Below are 22,747 nucleotides of genomic sequence, written 5' to 3'. Positions count from 1 at the left end.
CAAAGGGTCTGTACTGTGCTATAAATTTTCTATGTTCTTAATAGCTGGCTGCAAAGGCTGAAGCTGCTTGTCTAAATGCTGACAACTGTGAGACTTGATCATTGGTTCACTGATGCTAACTGAGGAACTTGACCATGCAGTCCCGGAAGCTGCTCGATTAGGGCTAAGCTATTTATGTGGCTTGAAAATAGTGTTAGCAAGACTGACTTTTCATGTACTATTTATAAAAAAAATATTATTGTGAGGTGGTTTATATAAATGTTTGCACTTTGATGCTGCCCGTAAAACAACGAATTTCATGAATAAATTCTGATTCTGACTATAATACGTAGACACAATTTCAAGGAATTTCTAAGCCTTACATTTTTATGATTGGTTAGATAATAAATAAAGCATTACTCCCACTGTTATCTGTTAAATCTGAATTTGCCATTCCTGTGCCATTTACAAACTTGCAAAGTTGCTCATGGAGTAGTATTTATAGTCACAACAGAAAAGCACCAAGTAGTTTCAATCATTAGATCAGCCATTCTCCATGCCACCACCCCCCCCACCCCCGGTGGCCACAGCACATTTAAGGAGGAGGGGGTGGTCACAGACTGAAATCATAAAATATTTTGTTATGTAGTCAGTAGGAGAGAAGTATAGAAAAAACCAACTAAACTTGACTGCTTCACAGGGAATGGGGTACATAGACTTTGAGCAGTCCTAAGGGGGCTGTAGCCAAATAAAGGCTGCAGTAGATTGTACTTGATGTAAGGATGGTGGGTATATGCCTGAGGAAATTGTACAGAAGGGTACAATTACAACATTTAAAATAAAATCAGACAGAATGTATGGATTGGAAAAGTCTAGAGCAGTGGTTTTCAAACATTTTCTTTCCACTCACATACCACTTTAAGTAATCCCTCTGCAATTAAATAAAATGGTACGTGAGTGGAAAGAAAAAAGTTTTAATCGCACCTCATTGATGCCAAAGGAAATGGAAACTGGTAATTTATCTCAAACAAAATATTTATATATCATTTGGGTCACATACCTAAAGTTCAGAGTGATGGTGGCCAGGCACAAGGGATTAGCTCAGGTAGGCAACTTGATCAGTATGGAGAAATTGGCCAGTTTCTGCATTGTATAACTCTAAATTTTAAGTGTGGGGTTGGGGCTAAAAAACAGTATAAAGACATTATGATTTTTTTTGTAAACCATTCTGTTGCAGAGTAAAGAGGCAAAACCTACCAAAAAGCCCATCTTGTCAATGTGGATGGGAAGGACACTCTCAAAGGAACAGGCACATGTCCTCACCATGATCCTGAAAGGAAAGAATATCTTCTTCACTGGAAGTGCTGGTAATTTGATGGGTGTGGTTGGCTTGAAGAGGAAACTTTTTTTGAAATAAATTGTGTTGACTGGCCTACTTGTGGGAGAGGCACTCTATGACTTTCATGAGATCTGAAGTTCAGGCCAGGTTTACTCTTTCTTTGTTGGTTCTGAGGAAAGAAGATAAAATTAGTTACAGATGAATTTGTGGCACGTCAGTACAAAAGGAAGAGGTACAACTTAACAGCTTCAGCAATTCAAGTTCAATCCTGCACTCTGGTGTGTCTGTGTGGAGTTTGTATGTTTCCCTTATGATCATATGGATTCTCCCCTGTGCTCTAGTATCCTCCCACCTCCCAAGATGTGCGTGCTTGGTAAGTTAATTAATCAGTACAAATTGCCATTGGTAAGTCGAAGGGGGATAGAATCTGGGAGGAGTTCATGGAAATGTGGGGAAGAGTAACTTACAGGTTTATGAAATGGGATTGCTTTTAGAGCCTGCAAAGTGAATGGCCTCTTATCTCAAATATCTAAAGTATCAGATAATACAAAATAGTGGGATTACAGACCTACAACACAAAACTTTCCAGCTATTTTGAACTTAACTAATCGAGCAAGTAACACTTTCAATGGAATGCTGGCAGGGGAGGCAGAAATTAGATTTTGTTTTGTTAGACTGGATCCAAGACAGAATACCAGAACTGATTAGGTAGACCACAGAATGTATATAAATTTGTCATTTGTCAACCAATCATCTTTATTTTGCTTGAAGGAACCGGGAAATCTTTCTTGCTGAAGAGGATTGTGGGAGCATTGCCACCAAAGAGTACGTACACCACTGCTAGTACTGGAGTGGCTGCCTGTCATATAGGAGGGACAACTCTCCATGCATTTGCAGGTCAGTTGTGTGCTGTGGTAAACAGGCAAAAGTAAGGATGAGAATAGATGTGGCCAAGGTAAATGTGGAACAAACTTTCTTGGGCAGAAATATATGGGTGTCCCTTAAGAAAGGGGTGATTCAGCTACATCAGCAGAAAGTGTATAGGAAATATTAGGGTTGACTGGTCCCTGGATGAAGAAAAGGTAATAAGTGAAATGGAACATGAAAATGGCATATGGTGACCACAAATAAGTACAAGACTGATTACAGAAATGTATTTAAAATGAAATGAGAGACCTAAGAAAAGGCTGACAGTAATAAAAATATATATTCACAAGAATACAAAGAGGAAAATGATTGGAAGAGGAGAAATTGGGTCCAAAAATGAATTCTAAATGTGGTGTCTGAAGTACCAAAAGAAAACATCGCATCCAACTTTGTCAACAAAAAACATGCTGGAATTTTAGTAAAGAAGGATTATCTGAAATTCAGTTTGAGATCGATTGTATTGAAAAGACAATACTTTCCAAAAGTATGTTACAACATTTGGATTTATTGTCTCCAGGAATTGGATCAGGAAAAGCTCCTCTGCAACAATGTGTAGAGCTGGCTCAAAGATCTGGGGTCCTCAGTCACTGGCTAAATTGCAGACATCTTATCATAGATGAAATTTCTATGATTGAAGGAGAATTCTTTGACAAGCTTGAAGCTGTGGCCAGGTATGTCATACAATTAGAAAAGGTGTTGCAACATTGTTCCTTTTTCCACGTCTTTTTTATTTCTTTATGAATAATGTTCTGTACTGGTTGATGGAACATTTTTCAGAGGTGATCATTAGGTGTGCAAGAGTTCATCAGAACATTAGACTGATAACTATTGCCAGCTTGTGATAATGTAGACAGGCTTTCGCACAATAGCACAGGAGATCAATTTTGTATGTCCATTGAATGTAGCCCACTAATGTTTCCCAATGCACTCAATGCTATTTTCCTGATTATTTATCACGACACAGGACTTGCTAATTGCATAATTTTATCAGTTTCTAAGGACCATGATGTGTTTGTCATGATGCCTGTGCTCTTGCAAGGATCTTTGCAAGTATAACTTCTATTACCTAGGTGAAAACATGTAATTTCTCAGCTTGCTTTCTATTCAGATACATGATGGCGAGTCAAATTAACCTACAATCATTATAGAAGCTAATTTGGTGATATTATCCAAAATATGGGGACACCTTACAATTGTAATTTTGAACACTACATCATCTAGACCTCCTGAAGCTTGTATTGAATAATATCTTTGATAACCTCTGCTTTCTCTTTGCCTTGAAGATTAATATTTGATTCCCATATCTTCGGCATAACAAGTGCACCTTGGCTTGCTTGTGGTCAAAACTCCAACCTATGGCTTTTGCCACTTTCAGATTTAACTTTCAAAAATTCATCCTTGTCAGTTTCCCACACTGCACTCTCAAGATCTGCTTCTCCAAAAGTTTCTTGCCCATATCCTTCCATGTACAAAATTTAATTAATCTATCATTCTTCTCTTGGTAACGTGCATTGAACTCCCAATCACTTCCAATTTAAAACTTTTTCCTCCAGGCATAACTTTACTACCTTCCTTCTCTATAACCTTCAACCTTACTTTTTACTTTTAAAGGATCTTCCTCTGGCTTCTGGTTTTTGGACTGGTATTTGTGGCTGTAGTTTCAGCCTCCGAGTGTTTGCCTTCTTCCACAAATGTGGCTTCCCCAGCCTCCTAATCTGTGTGCTTTGACATTTCTCCCCTCCATTTTCCACATGCTTTTCTCAGCTACGTATTTTAAATTGTTTTCCATATTTACCCCATCTTAATATCAGCTGATACCATTTTTAAAATTTTGCTTGTGTACTCTGTATATGGAGTGGTGCGCCCTGGAATCGGCCTGCGTGCGTTTACTCCTGCCGTGGCCGAGTAAAGGGGATGCAGCATTGGTTGAGGATCAGAAAGAAAAGTTCTAGTAGAAAATTTTAAGACTGGAGAGAACTCTGCAATGGAGTTCACAGTTGTTAGTGTTTAGACTATTGGTTTTTGAGGTGTGAAATAGACTAAATAGTTCTCATTGACCGCTCCCGGCCCGGGGCTCGGGTGCCACTCCATAACTGGGGACAGCGGTCGTAGATCTCCAGAAATGGTTCGACCTAAAAGGGGAGGCAGGCCTCTTCAGCCCGGTTAAGCAACCTGCATAGGAGAAGGTCACTCCGATATAAAACCTACGACCCAAGGACCTCGCTGCCACGTCACAGCTTTCTTGACCATGGCACACGAACCATGGGTGTAAAGGGTGGGACCAGTAGTGCGCACACTGCACTCCACCTAAAAGCTCCTTTGCGCAGGCCTGAGGACAGGTCCATGTCCTCCCCCTCAAAAGATGCACACAAACTCAAGCTAGCATGCTGGAACATCAGAACCCTGCTAGACAAGGCTGACAGCCACCGACCTGAACGTCGGTCTGCCCTCATCACACATGAACTCCTCAGACTCGACATCGACATAGCCGCTCTCAGCGAAGTCCGCCTTGCAGATGTAGGCAGCCTCCAAGAACACGGCGCGGGCTACACACTCTACACACAAGTTATGCCTGGAGGAAAAAGTTTTAAATTGGAAGTGATTGGGAGTTCAATGCACGTTACCAAGAGAAAAATGATAGATTAATTAAATTTTGTACATGGAAGGATATGGGCAAGAAACTTTTGGAGAAGCAGATTTTGAGAGTGCAGTGTGGGAAACTGACAAGGATGAATTTTTGAAAGTTAAATCTGGTCTGGCAAGCCTCAGGCTGAACGACGCCTATCTGGTGTTGGCTTCATGGTCAAAACTCCATAGCCTCCAAACTCGAAAACCTCCCGACAGGCCACTCTGACCGGATCATGTCCATGTGACTCCCCCTTCAAAACAAGCGACGCATCACTCATATCAGTGTCTATGCTCCAACCCTTCAGGCGGAACCAGCAGAAAAGGACAAGTTCTACACTGATCTGCGCAACCTCATCCAACGCACCCCTACAGCCGACAAGGTTGTCATCCTTGACAACTTCAACGCTCGCGTCGGCAAAGACTCAGAAACTTGGCCAGGAATCCTTGGCAAGCATGGTGTCGGCAAGTGCAATGACAACGGGCGCCTCCTGTTGGAACTCTGCGCAGAACAGCGGCTTGTCATTACTAACACCCTTTTCCAGCAGAGAGACAACCTGAAGACCACCTGGATGCATCCCCGATCCAAACACTGACATCTCCTGGACTATGTTCTGGTGCAAGGAAGAGACAAACGAGATGTGCTCCACACCAGGGTCATGCCCAGGGCGGAATGCCACAATGACCACTGGCTTGTTCGCTGCAAGCTCAACCTTCACTTCAAGCCAAAGTTCAAGAACAGTGGAGCCCCCAGAAAGAGGTTCAATGTTGGAAACTTGCAGTTAGACGTAGTGAGAGGAAACTTCCAGGCAAACTTCCAAGTAAAGCTCGAGGATGCAAACTGCCTCGCGGACACGTCTCCTGAAACCCTCTGGGATCAGCTGAAAATGGCCATACTGCAATCTACTGAAGAGGTACTAGGCTTCTCCTCCAGGAAAAACAAGGACTGGTTTGACGAAAACAGCCAGGAAATCCAGGAGCTGCTGGCAAAGAAGTGATCTGTCCACCAGGCTCACCTTGCAAAGCCTTCCTGGCCAGAGAAAAAATGAGCCTTCTGTCTCAAATGCAGCCATCTTCAGCGCAAACTCCGGGAGATCCAAAATGAGTGGTGGACTAGCCTCGTCAAATGAACCCAGCTTAGCGCCAACATTGGCGACTTCAGGGGTTTTTATGAGACACTAAAGGCGGTGTACAGCCCCTCACCCCAAGTCCAAAGCCCTCTGCGCAACTCAGATGGCGAAGTCCTCCTCAGCGACAAGATCTCCATCCTCAATCGATAGTCCAGTCCAATCCAATCCCTTTTCAGTGCCAACTTCTCAGTCCAAGAATCCGCCCTGCTCCAGCTCCCTCAACAACCCTTGAGGCTAGAGCTGGATGAGGTCCTCACCCGGGAAGAGAGATATAAGGCAATTGAACAACTGAAAAGTGGCAAAGTAGCAAGTATGGATGGAATCCCCCCCAGAGGTCTGGAAGGCTGGCGGCAAAGCTCTGCATACCAAACTGCATGAGTTTTTCATGCTCTGCTGGGACCAAGGAAAGCTGCCTCAGGACCTTTGAGATGCCATCATCACCCTGTACAAAAACAAAGGTGAGAAATCAGACTACTCAAACTACAGGGGAATCACGCTACTCTCCATTACAGGCAAAATCTTCGCTAGGATTGTCCTTAATAGACTAATACCTAGTGTCGCCGAAAATGTCCTCCCAGAATCATAGTGTGGCTTTCGCGCAAACAGAGGAACTACTGACATGGTCTTTGCCTTCAGACAGCTCCAAGAAAAGTGCAGAGAATAAAACAAAGGACTCTACATCACCTTTGTTGACCTCACCAAAGCCTTTGACACCGTGAGCAGGAAAGGGCTTTGGCAAATACTAGAGCGCCTCGGATGCCCCCCCCAAGTTCCTCAACATGGTTATCCAACTGCACGAAAACCAACAAGGTCGGGTCAGATACAGCAATGAGCTCTCCGAACCCTTCTCCATTGACAACGGTGTGAAACAAGGCTGCGTCCTCGCACCAACCCTCTTTAATATCTTCTTCAGCATGATGCTGAAACAAGCCATCTGGTGTATTTTTGTTGAATGACAACATTGTCTGACTGGTTTAATGCAAGCTAGATTGTATACCTAAAATGGATGAGGGGGGGGTGGGGGGGTGGCTTGGGAGGAGGGGGGGGGGTGGAGAAAAAGTCACTGTATATGTGTGAAAAAGAAAAAGTGTATATCATGGCTAATGTGATTTATGGTGTGAAAAATAAAAAATTTAAAAAAAAAAGACCTCAACAATGAAGACTGTGTTTACATCCGGTACCGCACGGATGGCAGTCTCTTCAATCTGAGGCGCCTGCAAACTCACACCAAGACACAAGAGCAACTTGTCCGTGAACTACTCTTTGCAGACGATGCCGCTTTAGTTGCCCATTCAGAGCCAGCTCTTCAGCGCTTGATGTCCTGTTTTGTGGAAACTGCCAAAATGTTTGGCCTGGAAGTCAGCCTGAAGAAAACTGAGGTCCTCCATCAGCCAGCTCCCCACCATGACCACCAGCCCCCTCACATCTCCATCGGGCACACTGAACTCAAAACGGTCAACCAGTTTACCTACCTCGGCTGCACCATTTAATCGGATGCAAGGATCGACAAAGAGATAGACAACAGACTCGCCCAGGCAAATAGTGCCTTTGGAAGACTACACAAAAGAGTCTAGAAAAACAACCACCTGAAGAAACACACAAAGATCAGTGTGTACAGAGCCGTTGTCATAACCACGCTCCTGTTCGGCTCCGAATCATGGGTTCTCTACCGGCATCACCTACGGCTCCTAGAACGCTTCCATCAGCGCTGTCTCCGCTCCATCCTCAACATTCATTGGAATGACTTCATCACCAACATCTAAGTACTCAAGCTGGCAGAGTCCGCAAGCATCGAATCCACGCTGCTGAAGACCCAACTGCGCTGGATGGGTCACTTCTCCAGAATGGAGGACCATCACCTTCCCAAGATTGTGTTCTATGGCGAGCTCTCCACTGGCCACCGAGACAGAGGTGCACCAAAGAAGAGTTACAAGGACTGCTTAAAGAAATCTTGGTGCCTGCCACATTGATCACTGCCAGTGGGCTGATCTCACCTCCAACCGTACATCTTGGCGCCTCACAGTTCGGCGGGCAGTAACCTCCTTTGAAGAAGACCGCAGAGCTCACCTCACTGACGAAAGACAAAGGAGGAAAAACCCAACGCCCAACCCCAACCAACCAATTTTTCCTTGCAACCGCTGCAAACGTGCCTGCCTGTCCCGCATCGGACTTGTCAGCCACAAACAAGCCTGCAGCAGACGTGGACATACCCCTCCATAAATCTTCGTCCGCGAAGTCAAGCCAAATAGAAAGACTCTGTATAACATGGTTTTGAAAAGCACGGGTTTTGATTATAATGTGGTTTGAAATTTCTGACCCACAGTTTTAAATTTACAATGTTAATTTTATTATTGCTGTTGCTCTTTAAACCACCTCCTAATACTTTGCAAGACTCTAGTTTAAATATTTGAAATAAAGGCACTGAGCTATGGAATAGAGAGATTTAAGTGGCAGTGTTGAAAGTTATTGCTGTCCCTATCGTGTTTGGGCTCCCTGCACTATCCTACAGTACCCATCTAACTTTGGTGAAAGTCTCGTGAGCAATTTGACACAAAGCTATACTATAAAAATATTTTCTGAAATAAACGCTGATCACTTATTGCCAATAAAAATATATTGCTAATAAAGACCAGTTTTATATATCCCTTTATTATTAACATATTACATTAAAGTACATTGTAATCTTCTTCTTTGGCTTGGCTTTGCGGACGAAGATTTATGGAGGGGTAATGTCAACATCAGCTGCAGGCTAGTTTGTGGCTGACAAGTCCGATGCGGGACGGCAATAATGCTCTGAATAATGCAGTTTTCCATAGCACTGAACTACCTTGGAACTTATTAACCGTGTTATAATGAACGGCAATATGTTCTCACATCATTCATTTTCAAACCCTTTGATAAATCACATTCATTTTAATGTTATATACAGACATACCCTGTATAAAATGAATGTGATTTATCAAAGGGATTGTAAATGAATGATGAATTTTCTGTGAGCATATTGTCGTTCATTATAATTTACTTCTGCTTAAGGTGCAACAGATGGAAATTGCTGGATGATGCAGTTACAACAGTGCTAACATGTGGAAAGACTTGTGATGTACTGTCTTATTCTAATGTAGCTACATAATTGAATTATATCTAAATATCACCATTCTATTTTAATGCAATCCACTGTTTGTCAATTGCTGTAATAATGAATCGTAGTTTATTTATTGTCAGAATACTTGCATAAAAACCTGAGATACTTTTTCTTGCGGGGTAGGCAGAATTTCCACTTATTGGTAACTGTAGGCTATACTCAAGAAAAAAAAAGATATGAGAGAAATGTAAACAAACTGCATGTGCAATATAGAAAAAATATATTCAGTAATGCATATAATTTAAATGAGTTTCTCAATGATTCTGTTGTTTTGGAGTCTGATGGTGGAGGGGTAGCAACTGTTCCTGAATCTGGTGGTACGAGTCCTGTAGCACCTGTAGCTCTTTCCTGATAGCAGCAGTGAGAGCAGTGAGAACAGAGAATGTCCTGGGTGTTGCAGATCCTTCACAATTGCTGCTACTCTCTGGTGACAGCATTTAATGTAGAGTTTCTCGATGGCATGGAGAGTTTTGCCTGTGATGTCTTGGGCTGTGTCCACTACCTTATGCAGGGCTTTCTGCTCAGCAGTATTGATGCCCTCATATCAAGCACTGATGCAGTCGGTCAGCACACTTTCTACCACACTTCTATAAAAGTTTGCCAAAGTTTCTGATGTCATACCAATCCTCTGCTAACTTCTGAGGAAGTAGAGCCACCAACGTGCTTTTATCACCATAACATTACTATGTTGGATCCAGGGAAAGTTCTCAGAAATTTAAATTTGCTCACCCTCTCCACCTTTGAACTCTAACAATCACTAGATCATACGCTTCTGGTTTTTCCTACCTAAAGCAGTTCCTTGGTTTTGGTGACATTGGGTGAGAGCTTGTACACCATTCAGCCTCCTGTATGTCGACTTATCGCCCCTTTTATACAGCCCACTACTCTGGTATCATCGGCACATTTGTAAATGGTGGTGTTGTTGTAGAAAGCCGCACAGGCATAGCTGTAAAATGAACAGAACAGGGTACACAGCCCTGTCGTGCTCTTGCTAATCCATTCTGATTGGGGTCTAGAGGTGAGAAAATCCAAGATTCAATTAAATAAGGCCCACGTCTAGGAATTTGCTGATTAATTTTAAGACAATGATGGTATTGATGGTAATTAATCTCCTTCATGAGATCTTTCAGATGATTGTCCTAGCTCCCTGCAGTTATCCTTTTCTCTTGCAGGATTGTTCGAAAATGCAATCAGCCTTTTGGTGGAATCCAGTTGATAGTTTGTGGAGATTTTCTACAGCTTCCTCCAGTGGCCCGAGCAAAAGAAAAATACAAGTTTTGCTTCCAGGTATGAAGATGACAAGGTTTTTTTTAAAAAAAAGTTTAAAAGAAATATATATATTTGGGCAAACCCAGTATTTTTGAAGAGTCAGAGGGAAAGAAGAAAAAAAAAAATCACCTTCATGTTTTCCTTGTAGTTCTCAATGTTATTGTGTGTATATAGGGCTGGGCAGATAAACAATACATGTATCTGATGCTAAATAGGTAATAGTTCCTGAGGAGATGTTATTCTTAAAGAGCCTGGTTATCAATATGTTGTGCAAAATTATTTTCATTTCTATTGTTTCTAATATTGACATACTCTACTCAACCTTTAACAAAACTTCTTGTGTTTGTCAAAAATGGAAAGTAATTGAGCATCCACTATCAAGAAAGCATCAGTGTAATGGAGTAGATAATTTGGGAGAATTTGGTAAAATTAGAGTAGATTACACACATACATGCACTTTAAAACAGATCTTATTTGAGATACTGAAGAATTCATATTCAATGAACTTTACAGAAACAATGGAGAATGTTATGCACATTTCACCAGTAAGCGCTAATTGAAATGACGTCATGAAATGAATAGACCATTGTCTTGGATTGTAGACCGGCTGGCTGGTTGAATAACTACAAGGCTTCTGATCTTTTTACTAAGTGCTCACAGAAAGGTCACTCATGGGTTTTGTTTACCTCAGACAACAGCTTGACCAAGAGGGAGAACTCCTGTGGTTTGCTGAAGAAGGTGGGGGTGTGGTGGCAAGTGAGAGTCACATGGGCTTTCTAGCAGTGGAAGAGAGGTGAGACAAGCTCTCTGTCAGTGTGTGTGTGACACTGAAAGAGACTGAACAGTCATGGCTGAAACAAGCCAAGAAAAGCTGGTGGGAAACAAAGCTCCAGAGTGGTGGATGGTTGGCAGTGCCAACTGTCTGATGTTTCTCTTGGAGTAAGAGAAACAGAAATGAACTCTGTGATAGCCTGAAAGAAAGAGGTTATCATCTGGAGAACCCTGATGAGGCAAGTTTCATCAGCGAGACATTGAGGTGACTAATGGTGGTATCTCAGTTGTGGAAATCCTGGAACAACAAATCTCTCTCTGCCTGCAACCAGAGAACTTGGAAGGAGAAGTGGGATTGAACTGTTAACCAAAGAACTTTTCTTAAATTTACACACATATCATACATGTGCGCTTAAAATTAGAAGGGGATTAATTTGGGTTAGTTAAATTAATGGAGATAAGTTGATTTGATTCTGTTTTCATGTTTAAAGATAATTAAAGAGAACTTTTGTTTAAGTACCTACTTGTCTTGGTGAGTGTCTATTGCTGCTGGGTTTTGGGGTCCTTTCGGCTTATAACATAAGTTACACCTTTAATCACTGGAGTTTTGAGCATTTGTTGCTTATTAATTGTGTTTGAGCCCTAGATTTGGTAATGGAAAGGTAGAAATAAAATAGCCATTTAAATGAATTGGTGAGAAGTGTTATTTAGATGTACAACACAGTAACAGGCCCTTCAGTCCACGAGCCCGTGCTGCCCAATTACGCCCAATTGACCTACAACCCCTGGAACTTTTTGAAGGGTGGGAGGAAACCAGAGCAAACTCGTGCAGACACTGGAGAACATACAAACTCCTTATAGACAGCATGGGATTCAAACTTTGCTCCAATCACTGGTGCTGTCACAGCTTTGTGCTAACTATACCACCTCGATGACTAAAGTTTGGAGTTTCTTATTTATTGAGATCTTGAATGAGGTTGGATTGTAAAATAAGACTACTCACCATCAAGGTTATTTAAATATGACAGTTCTACTATAATCCAAGTTCTTCCATGATAAAAGAATGGACATCAGAAAATTAGAAGAGATTAATGGATCACAGAGACTACTTTGAATTAAAATATAACAACAATGCAACAACAAAGCCTATGCTCAGTTACTCACCTTGCAATTTCTTTAAGGCAAAGAGTTGGGACAAGTGTATCCAGGTGAACATGGAACTGACAGAGGTGCGAAGGCAAACTGATAAAAGATTCATTGCAATGTTGCAGGCAATACGGCTTGGGAAGTAAGTATTATTTAACATAATATTTCAGTGCTAAAAATAAGTGTGCGTGTGTGCGTGCATGTAATGGGAGCTTGTTAAAATAAATGAAGTTGGTATGCTGGCAAAAAAAGATGTTTCAAAGATTCAACTGGTGTGGGTAATGAACCAGATTATGTTAATAAATCTAAGAAGCAATTGAATATCTCTGAAAAATAGAAAGAAATAAGAGATGCATATACTGATCTTCAAAAATCAGACTTGGTTTACCTTTTACTAGAAGTTCCTGTTGCCTTGGTTCTTGCTAAATAATCCAATATCACAAAGAAAGGAAGTGTTACCCTTCTCCATTCCAGAGTAGCAATTAGCAGGTAATGATTTCTTTTTGCAGATGGAGTTAAAAGAGCTGGATTATAGTCAAAATCTGAAGATGCTAAATAAGAAAAAGTTAAAGCACAGACTTTATAGCTGCCTTTGTACCTCAAGTCTATCTTGCTTCTGCTATCGTTCTTTCTTACCCTAAAAATCAATTGTTCCCACATGCACACAAGCTGAGAGATCCACATCCTTCTGAAATGAGAATCATCAAGAAAGATTATTCAGAAAGAAAAAAAACACTTTCAAGTAAATAAATTTACATTAGAGTTCCAAAGACTGAGAAAGTGTACCATGGTTTTCAATTCTTTGGCTAGAGACAACAATCTCTTGGCATCTAACATCACTGTTATTTAAATCTGCAAATTATGGCTAATAATAAGTAACAGTGTCAACCTTGAATCTGCAGAGAGCACTTGCCTTTGCAGACGATGCCGCTTTAGTTGCCCATTCAGAGCCAGCTCTTCAGCGCTTGACGTCCTGCTTTGCGGAAACTGCCAAAGTGTTTGGCCTGGAAGTCAGCCTGAAGAAAACTGAGGTCCTCCATCAGCCAGCTCCCCACCATGACTACCAGCCCTCCCACATCTCCATCAGGCACACAAAACTCAAAACGGTCAACCAGTTTACCATCTCGGCTGCACCATTTCATCAGATGCAAGGATCGACAATGAGATAGACAACAGACTCGCCAAGGCAAATAGCGCCTTTGGAAGACTACACAAAAGAGTCTGGAAAAACAACCAACTGAAAAACCTCACAAAGATAAGCGTATACAGAGCCGTTGTCATACCCACACTCCTGTTCGGCTCCGAATCATGGGTCCTCTACCGGCATCACCTACGGCTCCTAGAAGGCTTCCACCAGCGTTGTCTCCGCTCCATCCTCAACATCCATTGGAGCGCTTTCATCCCTAACGTCGAAGTACTCGAGATGGCAGAGGTCGACAGCATCAAGTCCACGCTGCTGAAGATCCAGCTGCGCTGGGTGGGTCACGTCTCCAGAATGGAGGACCATCGCCTTCCCAAGATCGTGTTATATGGCGAGCTCTCCACTGGCCACCGTGACAGAGGTGCACCAAAGAAGAGGTACAAGGACTGCCTAAAGAAAGCTCTTGGTGCCTGCCACATTGACCACCGCCAGTGGGCTGATATCGCCTCAAACCGTGCATCTTGGCGCCTCACAGTTTGGCGGGCAGCAACCTCCTTTGAAGAAGACTGCAGAGCCCACCTCACTGACAAAAGGAAAAGGAAGAAAAACCCAACACCCAACCCCAACCCACCAATTTTCCCCTGCAGCCGCTGCAACCGTGTCTGCCTGTCCCGCATCGGACTTGTCAGCCACAAACGAGCCTGCAGCTGATGTGGACTTTTACCCCCTCCATAAATCTTCGTCCACGAAGCCAAGCCAAAGAAAGAAAGAATTGTTTGTAAAGGAATGGATAATTTAGTTATTCAAGTTGGAATGCACTAGTCAGAACCATGAAACACTGGTTTCAAAAATGTAGGTTTATCAACATAATGTGGTGACGCACACATTTGATAGCAAGGCAAACCGGCACCATGCATTACGCATGCGCCATTGGAGCAGCCGTGTCAAAGATGGAATCGCGTGGCCTTGTTTTCCGGTGGAAGCTCGGGGCCTGCATGCAGGCAGGTGGCGTGGTTGCGTCTTGATGACGTGGTCTCCAGTGTGCAGGGGCGGAAGCTTCAAATGCCTTAAGTGGCAGTGCACTGGTCAAAATAAAGTTCGAGTTCCATCGAGCCCGCCGACTGCTGGTCTTGTTCTTTCACTCAGTTAGCATGCTCGCTACAATAAAATGATTATTTTGGGGGGGGGGGTTGCGGGAAAAAGAGGATATTTTGCATCTAGCATTATGAAATGAGAGTTGATTACTCTCTCCTGAACCTCCAGATTAATTTCAATACGATAGAATTTTCTTTAAAAATTGTAAGTGATTTAGTTTGACCTTAAACCAAATTTTTAACTTCAAGCAATGCAAATACAAATGCATGAGATGCAAATTGTCTATGGAAGAATGGGAAAATGAGCAAAGGCTTACATTAAAAAAACTAATACACATCTTGCAATAAATACAGTATATCCCTGTTAAGGCTCAAAAACACAACAGGAAAAGTAATCTAGTTGTGGTTCACGAAAAAGTTTTAGATGGGATTGGATACAATTTTTTTATTCTTGTCAAAAATGAGTGGCAAGTCTGATGGTTGGTTTAAGTTTTGATTTCTGCAAAGGAACAGGTGATAGCTAAGAGTTTTTAACCTATCTATGACATTTGCCCTTTTTTTTCCAAATTTTGAATCTCTTCTCTTCAGATGTCCAGAAGAGGTTGCAACCCAAATGATCAGCACTGCCAACCAGAAGATTGAGAGAGATGGAATTCTAGCTACACGGCTTTGCACGCATAAAGATGATGTGGAATTCACCAATGAGAAAAAGCTCCAGCAGTTACCAGGTAACAAGTGAAGGTCCAAGTGGATGTATGTGATTGGTCAAGTCGAAGCCTTTCGTAGATAACTCGTTGGTATTTTCATATCTTTACTGGAAACTAACTGTTCCAAATAAATTATATTTTTTTTAAAAAGTAACCATTCAGCATTATTTTTGCTCTACAGCATGTTTGAAAGGACATGGGTAATTCCCGAGATTTAAAACCTTCAGAGACATGTAGTTTCATCTCAAATTCATGACCCTGTTTGAGATTCCTTCAAAAGGAGGAATCTCCTCATAGCATTTCAAACTCAGATCTTTGTGTTTCAACAATATGTCATTCACCTGAATTTCTCCTAACCTATTCAATTATCCTTTAAAAGATAACTCTTTTATCCCAAGAATCAACCTTGTCAAACTTTGAATTGCTTTGTAGAAAAAAAAAACTAGTTAGTGTGTATTTCCTATTCACTGCTTCATGTTCACTGTGGAACTCTGGTTGATAATTCAGTCTCCAGATTGCTGAGTTGAATTAATACAACCCCCGTGTCACAAGTTCTCTATTGGCCAATCAGCTTCCTGCTGATTTGAGCTTTTCAAATCCAACTGACTCCAATTGTCAGGTGTAGCCTTCAGATAAAATCTCTGCGGAATTCTGCTACAATACCCCGCTCCAAGATCACAAGAGCACGAAGTGTGGCCGTAAGCGATTGTTATGACAAAAAATATATAATGTCATGAGTCCCTTCAGGTGTTGAAATATAGGGCATAACAAACTGGCCAGTGTTCTTTTCCCCCAGACCTTGTTGCTTTTACAGGTGGTGGTGTTGCAGGTGTTATCCCCATCAGAGGTGGTAGCGGTAGCAGTAGCAGTGTTTCTGATTACTGGCACAACCAGTTCGTTCCTGGTCGTCAATATAGCTAAAACCTCATCCTCTAAGTGAGAAACTTTAAGACGGTCGATGCCGACAGACTCCCTCTTGCCTTGTATATTGAGAACGAAATACTTGGGAGACCTGCATTTCACCTTCTATGGTCCAGTGCATGGTTGATGTTCTGCATTGTGTCTGATGAATACATAAGAACAGAAACTAACCTCACGTGATACAACACTGTGTTCACTTGGCAGGATTAATATTTGTAGTGTCTTGCTGTAGTTGATGAACAAAATTGGTTGTGTCCAACATCAATGTAGGTTGATCAGGTGCAACCATCTGTCCAGGAACTGTTGGTGTAGTCCCATACATTAGTTCAGCTGGTATGCAGCCTAGGTCTTAGCATCGTACAGATGCCTAGTAGTACAATTGGCAAGTACTCCTACCGCTGATGGGTTTTCAATGCTGTCTTGAGTTGACTATGAAAGTGTGCTTGACGGATGCCAGAAGCTGTAGGATGATAGGCTGGTGTGCAGAACCATGTACTACCAAGTAGATTGGTCAGTTCATGAAAACATTGGGATTCAAACTGTTGTCCCCTGTCTGTCATGATCATAGATGGTGTGCCATCATGCATTAGCCAATGGTGGACCAAAATTTTGGCTGCTGTCTTGGCTGTCATTATCATGAATAGGTATAGATAACATCAGCCTACCTGCTTAAATAATCTATACAGGTGAAAGATAACTGTACCCATTCGTAGGAGGGAGAGGACCTACCAGATCGATGTGTATATATTGAAATCTGGCATCTGGGGTGGTGAACATGAGAAAGAGAGCTCTGGTATGATGGTGAACTTTGGCTTTCTGACAGGCAGTGCAGCTCCTAGCCCACTGCTTAACATCCTTATTCATGTTAGGCCATTCAAAGCGAGAAGTGTCAACCTTGTACCAGGATGTGTCATTCCATGGAGAGCATTGAAAACAGATGCTGATGTTTCTTGGGAGCATAGGGTTGTTCATGCCCAGTAGATACATTACACCAGATGTGTCTGGCAAGAATACATGCTTGAATGAGAGCAAGGATAATTGTTGAACTGTGCCTAGTCGTCTTCGTTCTCCTGATCATGGGGGAGTTGCTTAGAAATCAATGATAGAGGAAGGTATGCAGGCATGATAGAGTATCTGCTACTGTGTTTTCCTTCCCTTTGCTATACTTGGTCTCAGCAGGTTGGATCGCTAGAAGTAAAAGGCAAGCAGTTGTCAGGCACTATGTATTAGCTGTTGAATGGCTCCACTTATTCCGATATCTGATGCATGGACAATGAGACATAAGGGAACGTAGTCTCGAGGATGAACCAGAGTAGTTGCACCAGCCAGGTTGCTCTTAGCACAATGGAAGGCTAAAAGCTCCGCTTCGTTGGGTGTGATGGACTGATTTTTTTTTCTTTGTCCTGTTCTTCAACAAGTTCATGAGTGGTTGGAGTATGTCAGCACAGAGTGGGATGAACTGTCTAAACATTGACCAGACCAAGAAACTCTCAGCTTCATGCGTGATGAAGGAATGGGAAAAATCACAGATGACCTTCGCCTTGTCATCATGAGGGTGAATCCCATGTTCATCAACCTATGGCTCAAGAGGTGAATAAGAGTACCCAAACTGACACTCGGCTGGGTTGACAACTATGTCCTACTTGTGCAAACGCTCAAAGTGGACAGAGGTGAATCTTGCATTTGTTGTCTGGAGAGCTGACTACTAAATGGCATGTGTACTCACTCAAAATCCAAAAGGGTCTTGGGCATGTCAATAGGCTCCATTGGGATTTGATGGTATGCCTGAATCAAATTGATCTTGGAGAAAATGGGACAACCACTAAGAGATGACGAAAAATCCTGGATGGGGTACTGATCAGGCGTTCTATGGGCATTCAGGGCATGGTGATCTCCACATTGGCGCCAATCTCCCAGTATCTTCTTGGGAACCATGTTGAGGGGAGATGACCATTTGCTTGGTCTGTCGAAGGATTCCCAGTTCCAACACATGATCAAATTTAGCCTTAGCAATCTGCTGACGATTGGGGGCAAGTTGCCGAGGCTGAGCTGAAACGGGCTGTCCACGTGTTTGAATTGGTGGGTGACAGCGTTTGACCTCTGTATGTTTGTAAACTGGGCGAGTAATCTCTGGATGCTCTCAAAAAATGGCATCAAAATGTGTAGTCGATGCCATGGTCACGATGGACAGATTGACATGTTGCGTATCGCTGATGATCCCCTGAACTGTGAAGCTGGTAGTGGAATCAATAAGTTTGTGGTGTTTGACATCCACCAGCTGTCTACACTCGTGTAAGAAATCAGCTCCAATGATGGGTGTGGCCATGTTAGCAAGGATAAAAACACCACAGGCGTGAGTGATCTTTTTCCACGTGTAGAAATGGGCGATTTATTTACAGCTAGTAGTTGAACGGTAGTGGAAGTACCAGGGATATCAGGTGTTAATTGAGGGAGAATGTTAACTTCTGCTCCGGTGTCTACTAGAAAACAAATACCCTGGTGTTGTAATGTGAAATAGTGGACGACTGTGCAGCTCAGCACCAGGAAGTCTCGTGACCCCTAGTCCCTGGCTTGGGCGTTTCCATGCTGTTTAGCTCAAGAATAGTGCAGCACATAGTGAGCCTTGTCACCAAATCTCCAGTGATGCCAGCATTTGGTGCCAGTGTGCAATGGTGTACAGCTGTGGCTCTGCCCCCAATGTAAACAATGCTGCCCTTGTGGTTTTTCACTGCGGCCCCGATCCACAGTGATGTGGCAGGTGAGCGTCTGGACTTTGTGTGCGAGTTGATCAACAGTACGTCATAGTTCCGTCTCTTCTGATTGCTAGATGGAAAGATGCTCAGGAGTGCTGACTGTTTGCATTGAACTTCCTGGCATAGCCACCTCTAAGACCTTGTCGGCGATCTTAGCGAGTTCTTTGATATCTACAGCCTCTGATGTTGACACCAGGATCAGCCAAACATTATCAGGCAAGCACTGTAAAAACAATGGTTTTAGGATGTTGTCCTCTAGCTTGCTGTCTCCTAACAGCTGATCCATTCGCCAAAAAAGTGTGATGGCTTCCTATCCCCCAGCTCTTCCGAGATAAGAAGGTGGTGTAAATGTTGCTGTTCTGAAGCACTAGTGCACCTGATCAACTCTGCTTTAAGCTTGGTATAACAATCTTCAACTAGCGGAGAAATTAATATGTTGCATACTTCTTCTGTCACCTCTGATTGCAAAGAGGCAATAACATACACAAAACTAATCTCCTGTGATGTTATGTTCGGGTAGAAAATTAAGCCTCCACCTGCGCAAACCAAAACACCGGGTCAGTGGGCCAAAATGGTAGTAGCTTCAAACTGACCACCGCAATGAGCAGTACAGCTGCGGTGGTGGTCGAATGACTCACCTCTTCTGTCTCTACATTATCCATGGATGAAAATAGACATCTCCCGTGTAGACAGTAGAATAAAATAGAACAGTAAATGTATGGGAAACAGCAGATCATGTTGGGGTCATCAATGTAGTAAAAAACTAGTTAGTTGTGAATTTCATACTCAATGATGCATGCACAGTGTGGAATTCTGATCAATAGTTCCATCTCCAGCTGAGTTGAAGTGAATTAATACAACCCTGTGTCACAAGTTTCTCTATTGCCTAATCAGCTTCCTGCTGATCTGAGCTTTTCAAATCCAATTGCCTGAGTCACCTGACTCCAATTGCCAGATAAAATCCCTGCTGAAGCTGGCTACAGCCTCCTTGTAGGCAATAATAATGGTAGTACTGTATACTGTACTCCATTTATGGCTTCAACAAAGGCCAGAATAGTTTAGCAAGACATCTGTATATTTTTATTGTATAATTCTTAATCATTATTGCTACACCCTGTCCCTTTTCTCCCATCTTTCCTAAGTACTTTGATTACTGTATCATCTGAGGGATGATACCTATATTTTTGTATTCTTGTACCATTTCAACATCAGTGCAACAAAGCCTAATTCCACATAACAATGAGTCCTCCATTTAACAGCCTCATTATTATCACCACAGATGTAGACCTACTGTTCTTTAAGACCTCCTTCATCATTCTTGCTAGTTATTCAGTGTTGTCCATGAATATTGAGGATCTTGGCAAATTCAATCTTCATTGTTTTACTCATCTTCTCTGATCTGATTGTCCTCCCTTCTATTTTATGATTGCTCATTTCATGATCAAAATAACTTGAATACTCCCAATGGTTAACTCAGCTACAATGGAGAAACTATCTGGAGTCCAAAACAAATTTCTAAATTAAAAAAAATTAGACATTCAGCATGGTAACAGGCCCACTAGTCTGTGCCACCCAATTAACCTACACCTCCAGTATGTTTCGAACAGGGGGAGGAAACCGAAAACCCAGGGAAAACCCACGTAGAACAGGGAGAATGTACAAGCTCCTTACCGACAGTGTGGGATTTGAACCCCGGTTCCGATCACTGGTTCTGTAAAGGTGTCACACTCACCTCTACACCAACCTTGCCGCCCAACTGGAGGCATTCAGTGGATAAAGAAGTAGCTGGTGGCAGGAGAGGGGAAATAAATAGTTGTCATTTGACTTGAACTGCCCACCTCTGATAAATAGTCAGAAAGATAATTACTTAATCCCTCCCCATGGCTCTTTCTCAGAGGTCCCCCATCTTCAACAACTCCCATTTAATCATACTCCTTCTCCAAATACATTTCACAGCTACTGACCAGATTCTTTGAGTTGTCAATCTCTCCTGCAAGAGAATTAATGTCCTGACCTTGCCCACCCCACCCAGGCCTTGTCTTCGGTTAGGCACTCCACAGCAAATCTGGAAAACTGTTACTTTGTCTATTCAGTATTAGCTAACCTCAATGTATTGCATAAAATGTATGGGGTCGTACTCACTACAGAAGTTTGTGAAAGCAGATCCAGAAAGTACTGGACCTGTCCTGAAATGGGTCTCGTCCTGAATGTTGATCTTTTTGTCAGGTTTATCTAAAAATGTTGAAAACTACTTGCGGTACCTTCTGCAGATGTTGCTTGACCCATTCAGTTCTGCAGAAATTTGTTTTTAACCTTCAGCTTGACTGTTGGTCTCAATTCTGTTTGGACACAAATGTGATTAGTTCTTGGGAAACTCTATCTTTTACCTAGTTCTTGGATCTCTTCTTGCAATTTTTTCTTTAGTTACCTTTTCTACAAATGCCATTGAATGGATCACAAGTTGTTTGTGTTCTCCTTGCCATTAGAGACGTCACTTACCCTAACATTAGGAATGCAAAGTATTGTGTGGAGCTGCAGAAATGATGTCTCTGTTCTTAATTATTGAAAGTTGATGACTACTAAATCACCATGACTACTAAATTTCTGCTTTACCTTTTGTGGGTGTCACTTCTTAAGATGCGGTCAAAGGCTCTCTCCACTTTGCTAGTTGGTAAAGCCTGCTCCAGAAGCAATTTATGAGTTTAGAGTACGTGAGAAGATGACAAAAGAATATACCTAAAATCAATTCCTCCCATCTTGAAAACATACATTCCTGAGATTCCACCTGAATATATATTTTTTCATTAAACGTAACCTTTAGAAGCACAATATGGTACATTAATTCCTAGGTGAATATGTCATTTAAAATGGTGGTGTTTAGAACTGTTCACAGTACTTCCGATATGGTCAAACCAGGGTTTTGTATGGTTGCAATTGTGTGCCGGAGCTTGGAAATGTCCTCTTGGCCTTTTTTATTCCTCTTCTCTGCTTTTAGGCATCTCAAAACTAATTTGCTTGTTAACTCTGGAAAAAAATCAGCTACCTCAAACAGTTAATATTTTCCTGCTCATGCATCTATGTTACAGGAGAGATGCTCACGTTTGAGGCGGTTGACAGTGATCCTGTGTTGGCAGAAATGTTAAATGCCCAATGTCCAGCTGTTCAAAAGCTGCAACTGAAGAAAGGGGCACAGGTCAGTAGTGTTTCTGAACTGGATCCAGTTGATCTTGCAGCCCAAATCTTTATCATTTTTATTTCCCTTCCTCACTTCTCTGTCCCATTAAGTTCAGACATGCAGCACTGTTGCAGGCCTTTTCAGTCCATGAGCTTATGCTGTCCAATTTGCACCCAATTAACCTACAATCTCCGGTACATTTTTGAATGGTGGGAGGCCCCGGAGAAAACCCACGGTGACACAGAGATAACATACAAACTCCGTATGGAAAGTGGGATTCAAACCCTGATCCTGATTGCTGGAGATATAACAGTGCTGCGCTAACTGCTACACTATCTGTGCTGCCCTGGTGATGTCACCATGGTGGTGATATTCCATTCTGTCCCTAGTCTTAAAAAATTGCTCGGTATGTGTGACATTGGCGGCGGGTACCAGAATATTGATTATTGCTCTCTGGACCTGCTTTCACAAACTTCTGTAGTGAGTACGACCCCATGCATTTTATGCAATACACTGAGGTTAGCTAATACTGAACATACGAAGTAATAGTTTTCCAGATTTGCTGTGGAGTGCCTAACTGAAAACAAGGCCTGGATCCAAGTCACAGGGTGGGGTGGGCAAGGTCAGG

At 42.3% G+C, this 22,747-nt stretch overlaps 1 protein-coding gene across 2 annotated transcripts in view; it reads left to right on the top strand.

Moving 5' to 3' along the window:
* pif1 (PIF1 5'-to-3' DNA helicase homolog (S. cerevisiae)) overlaps nucleotides 1-22,747 on the top strand; it is a 46,833-nt gene that overhangs the window by 11,252 nt on the left and 12,834 nt on the right. For both annotated transcript variants that reach the window (XM_069938956.1, XM_069938957.1), the window contains exons 3-9: nucleotides 1,217-1,346; nucleotides 2,090-2,215; nucleotides 2,763-2,916; nucleotides 10,315-10,429; nucleotides 12,364-12,470; nucleotides 15,152-15,291; nucleotides 22,031-22,137. In XM_069938956.1, the coding sequence (XP_069795057.1) occupies nucleotides 1,217-1,346; nucleotides 2,090-2,215; nucleotides 2,763-2,916; nucleotides 10,315-10,429; nucleotides 12,364-12,470; nucleotides 15,152-15,291; nucleotides 22,031-22,137 (879 nt within the window). The remainder of the gene's footprint in view (nucleotides 1-1,216; nucleotides 1,347-2,089; nucleotides 2,216-2,762; nucleotides 2,917-10,314; nucleotides 10,430-12,363; nucleotides 12,471-15,151; nucleotides 15,292-22,030; nucleotides 22,138-22,747) is intronic.

This window comes from Narcine bancroftii, chromosome 5, assembly GCF_036971445.1.
Source record: "Narcine bancroftii isolate sNarBan1 chromosome 5, sNarBan1.hap1, whole genome shotgun sequence".
Lineage (NCBI taxonomy): Eukaryota > Metazoa > Chordata > Chondrichthyes > Torpediniformes > Narcinidae > Narcine > Narcine bancroftii.
The sequence above is the reverse complement of the archived record's forward strand: the minus strand, read 5'-3'. Positions and strand labels throughout refer to the sequence as shown.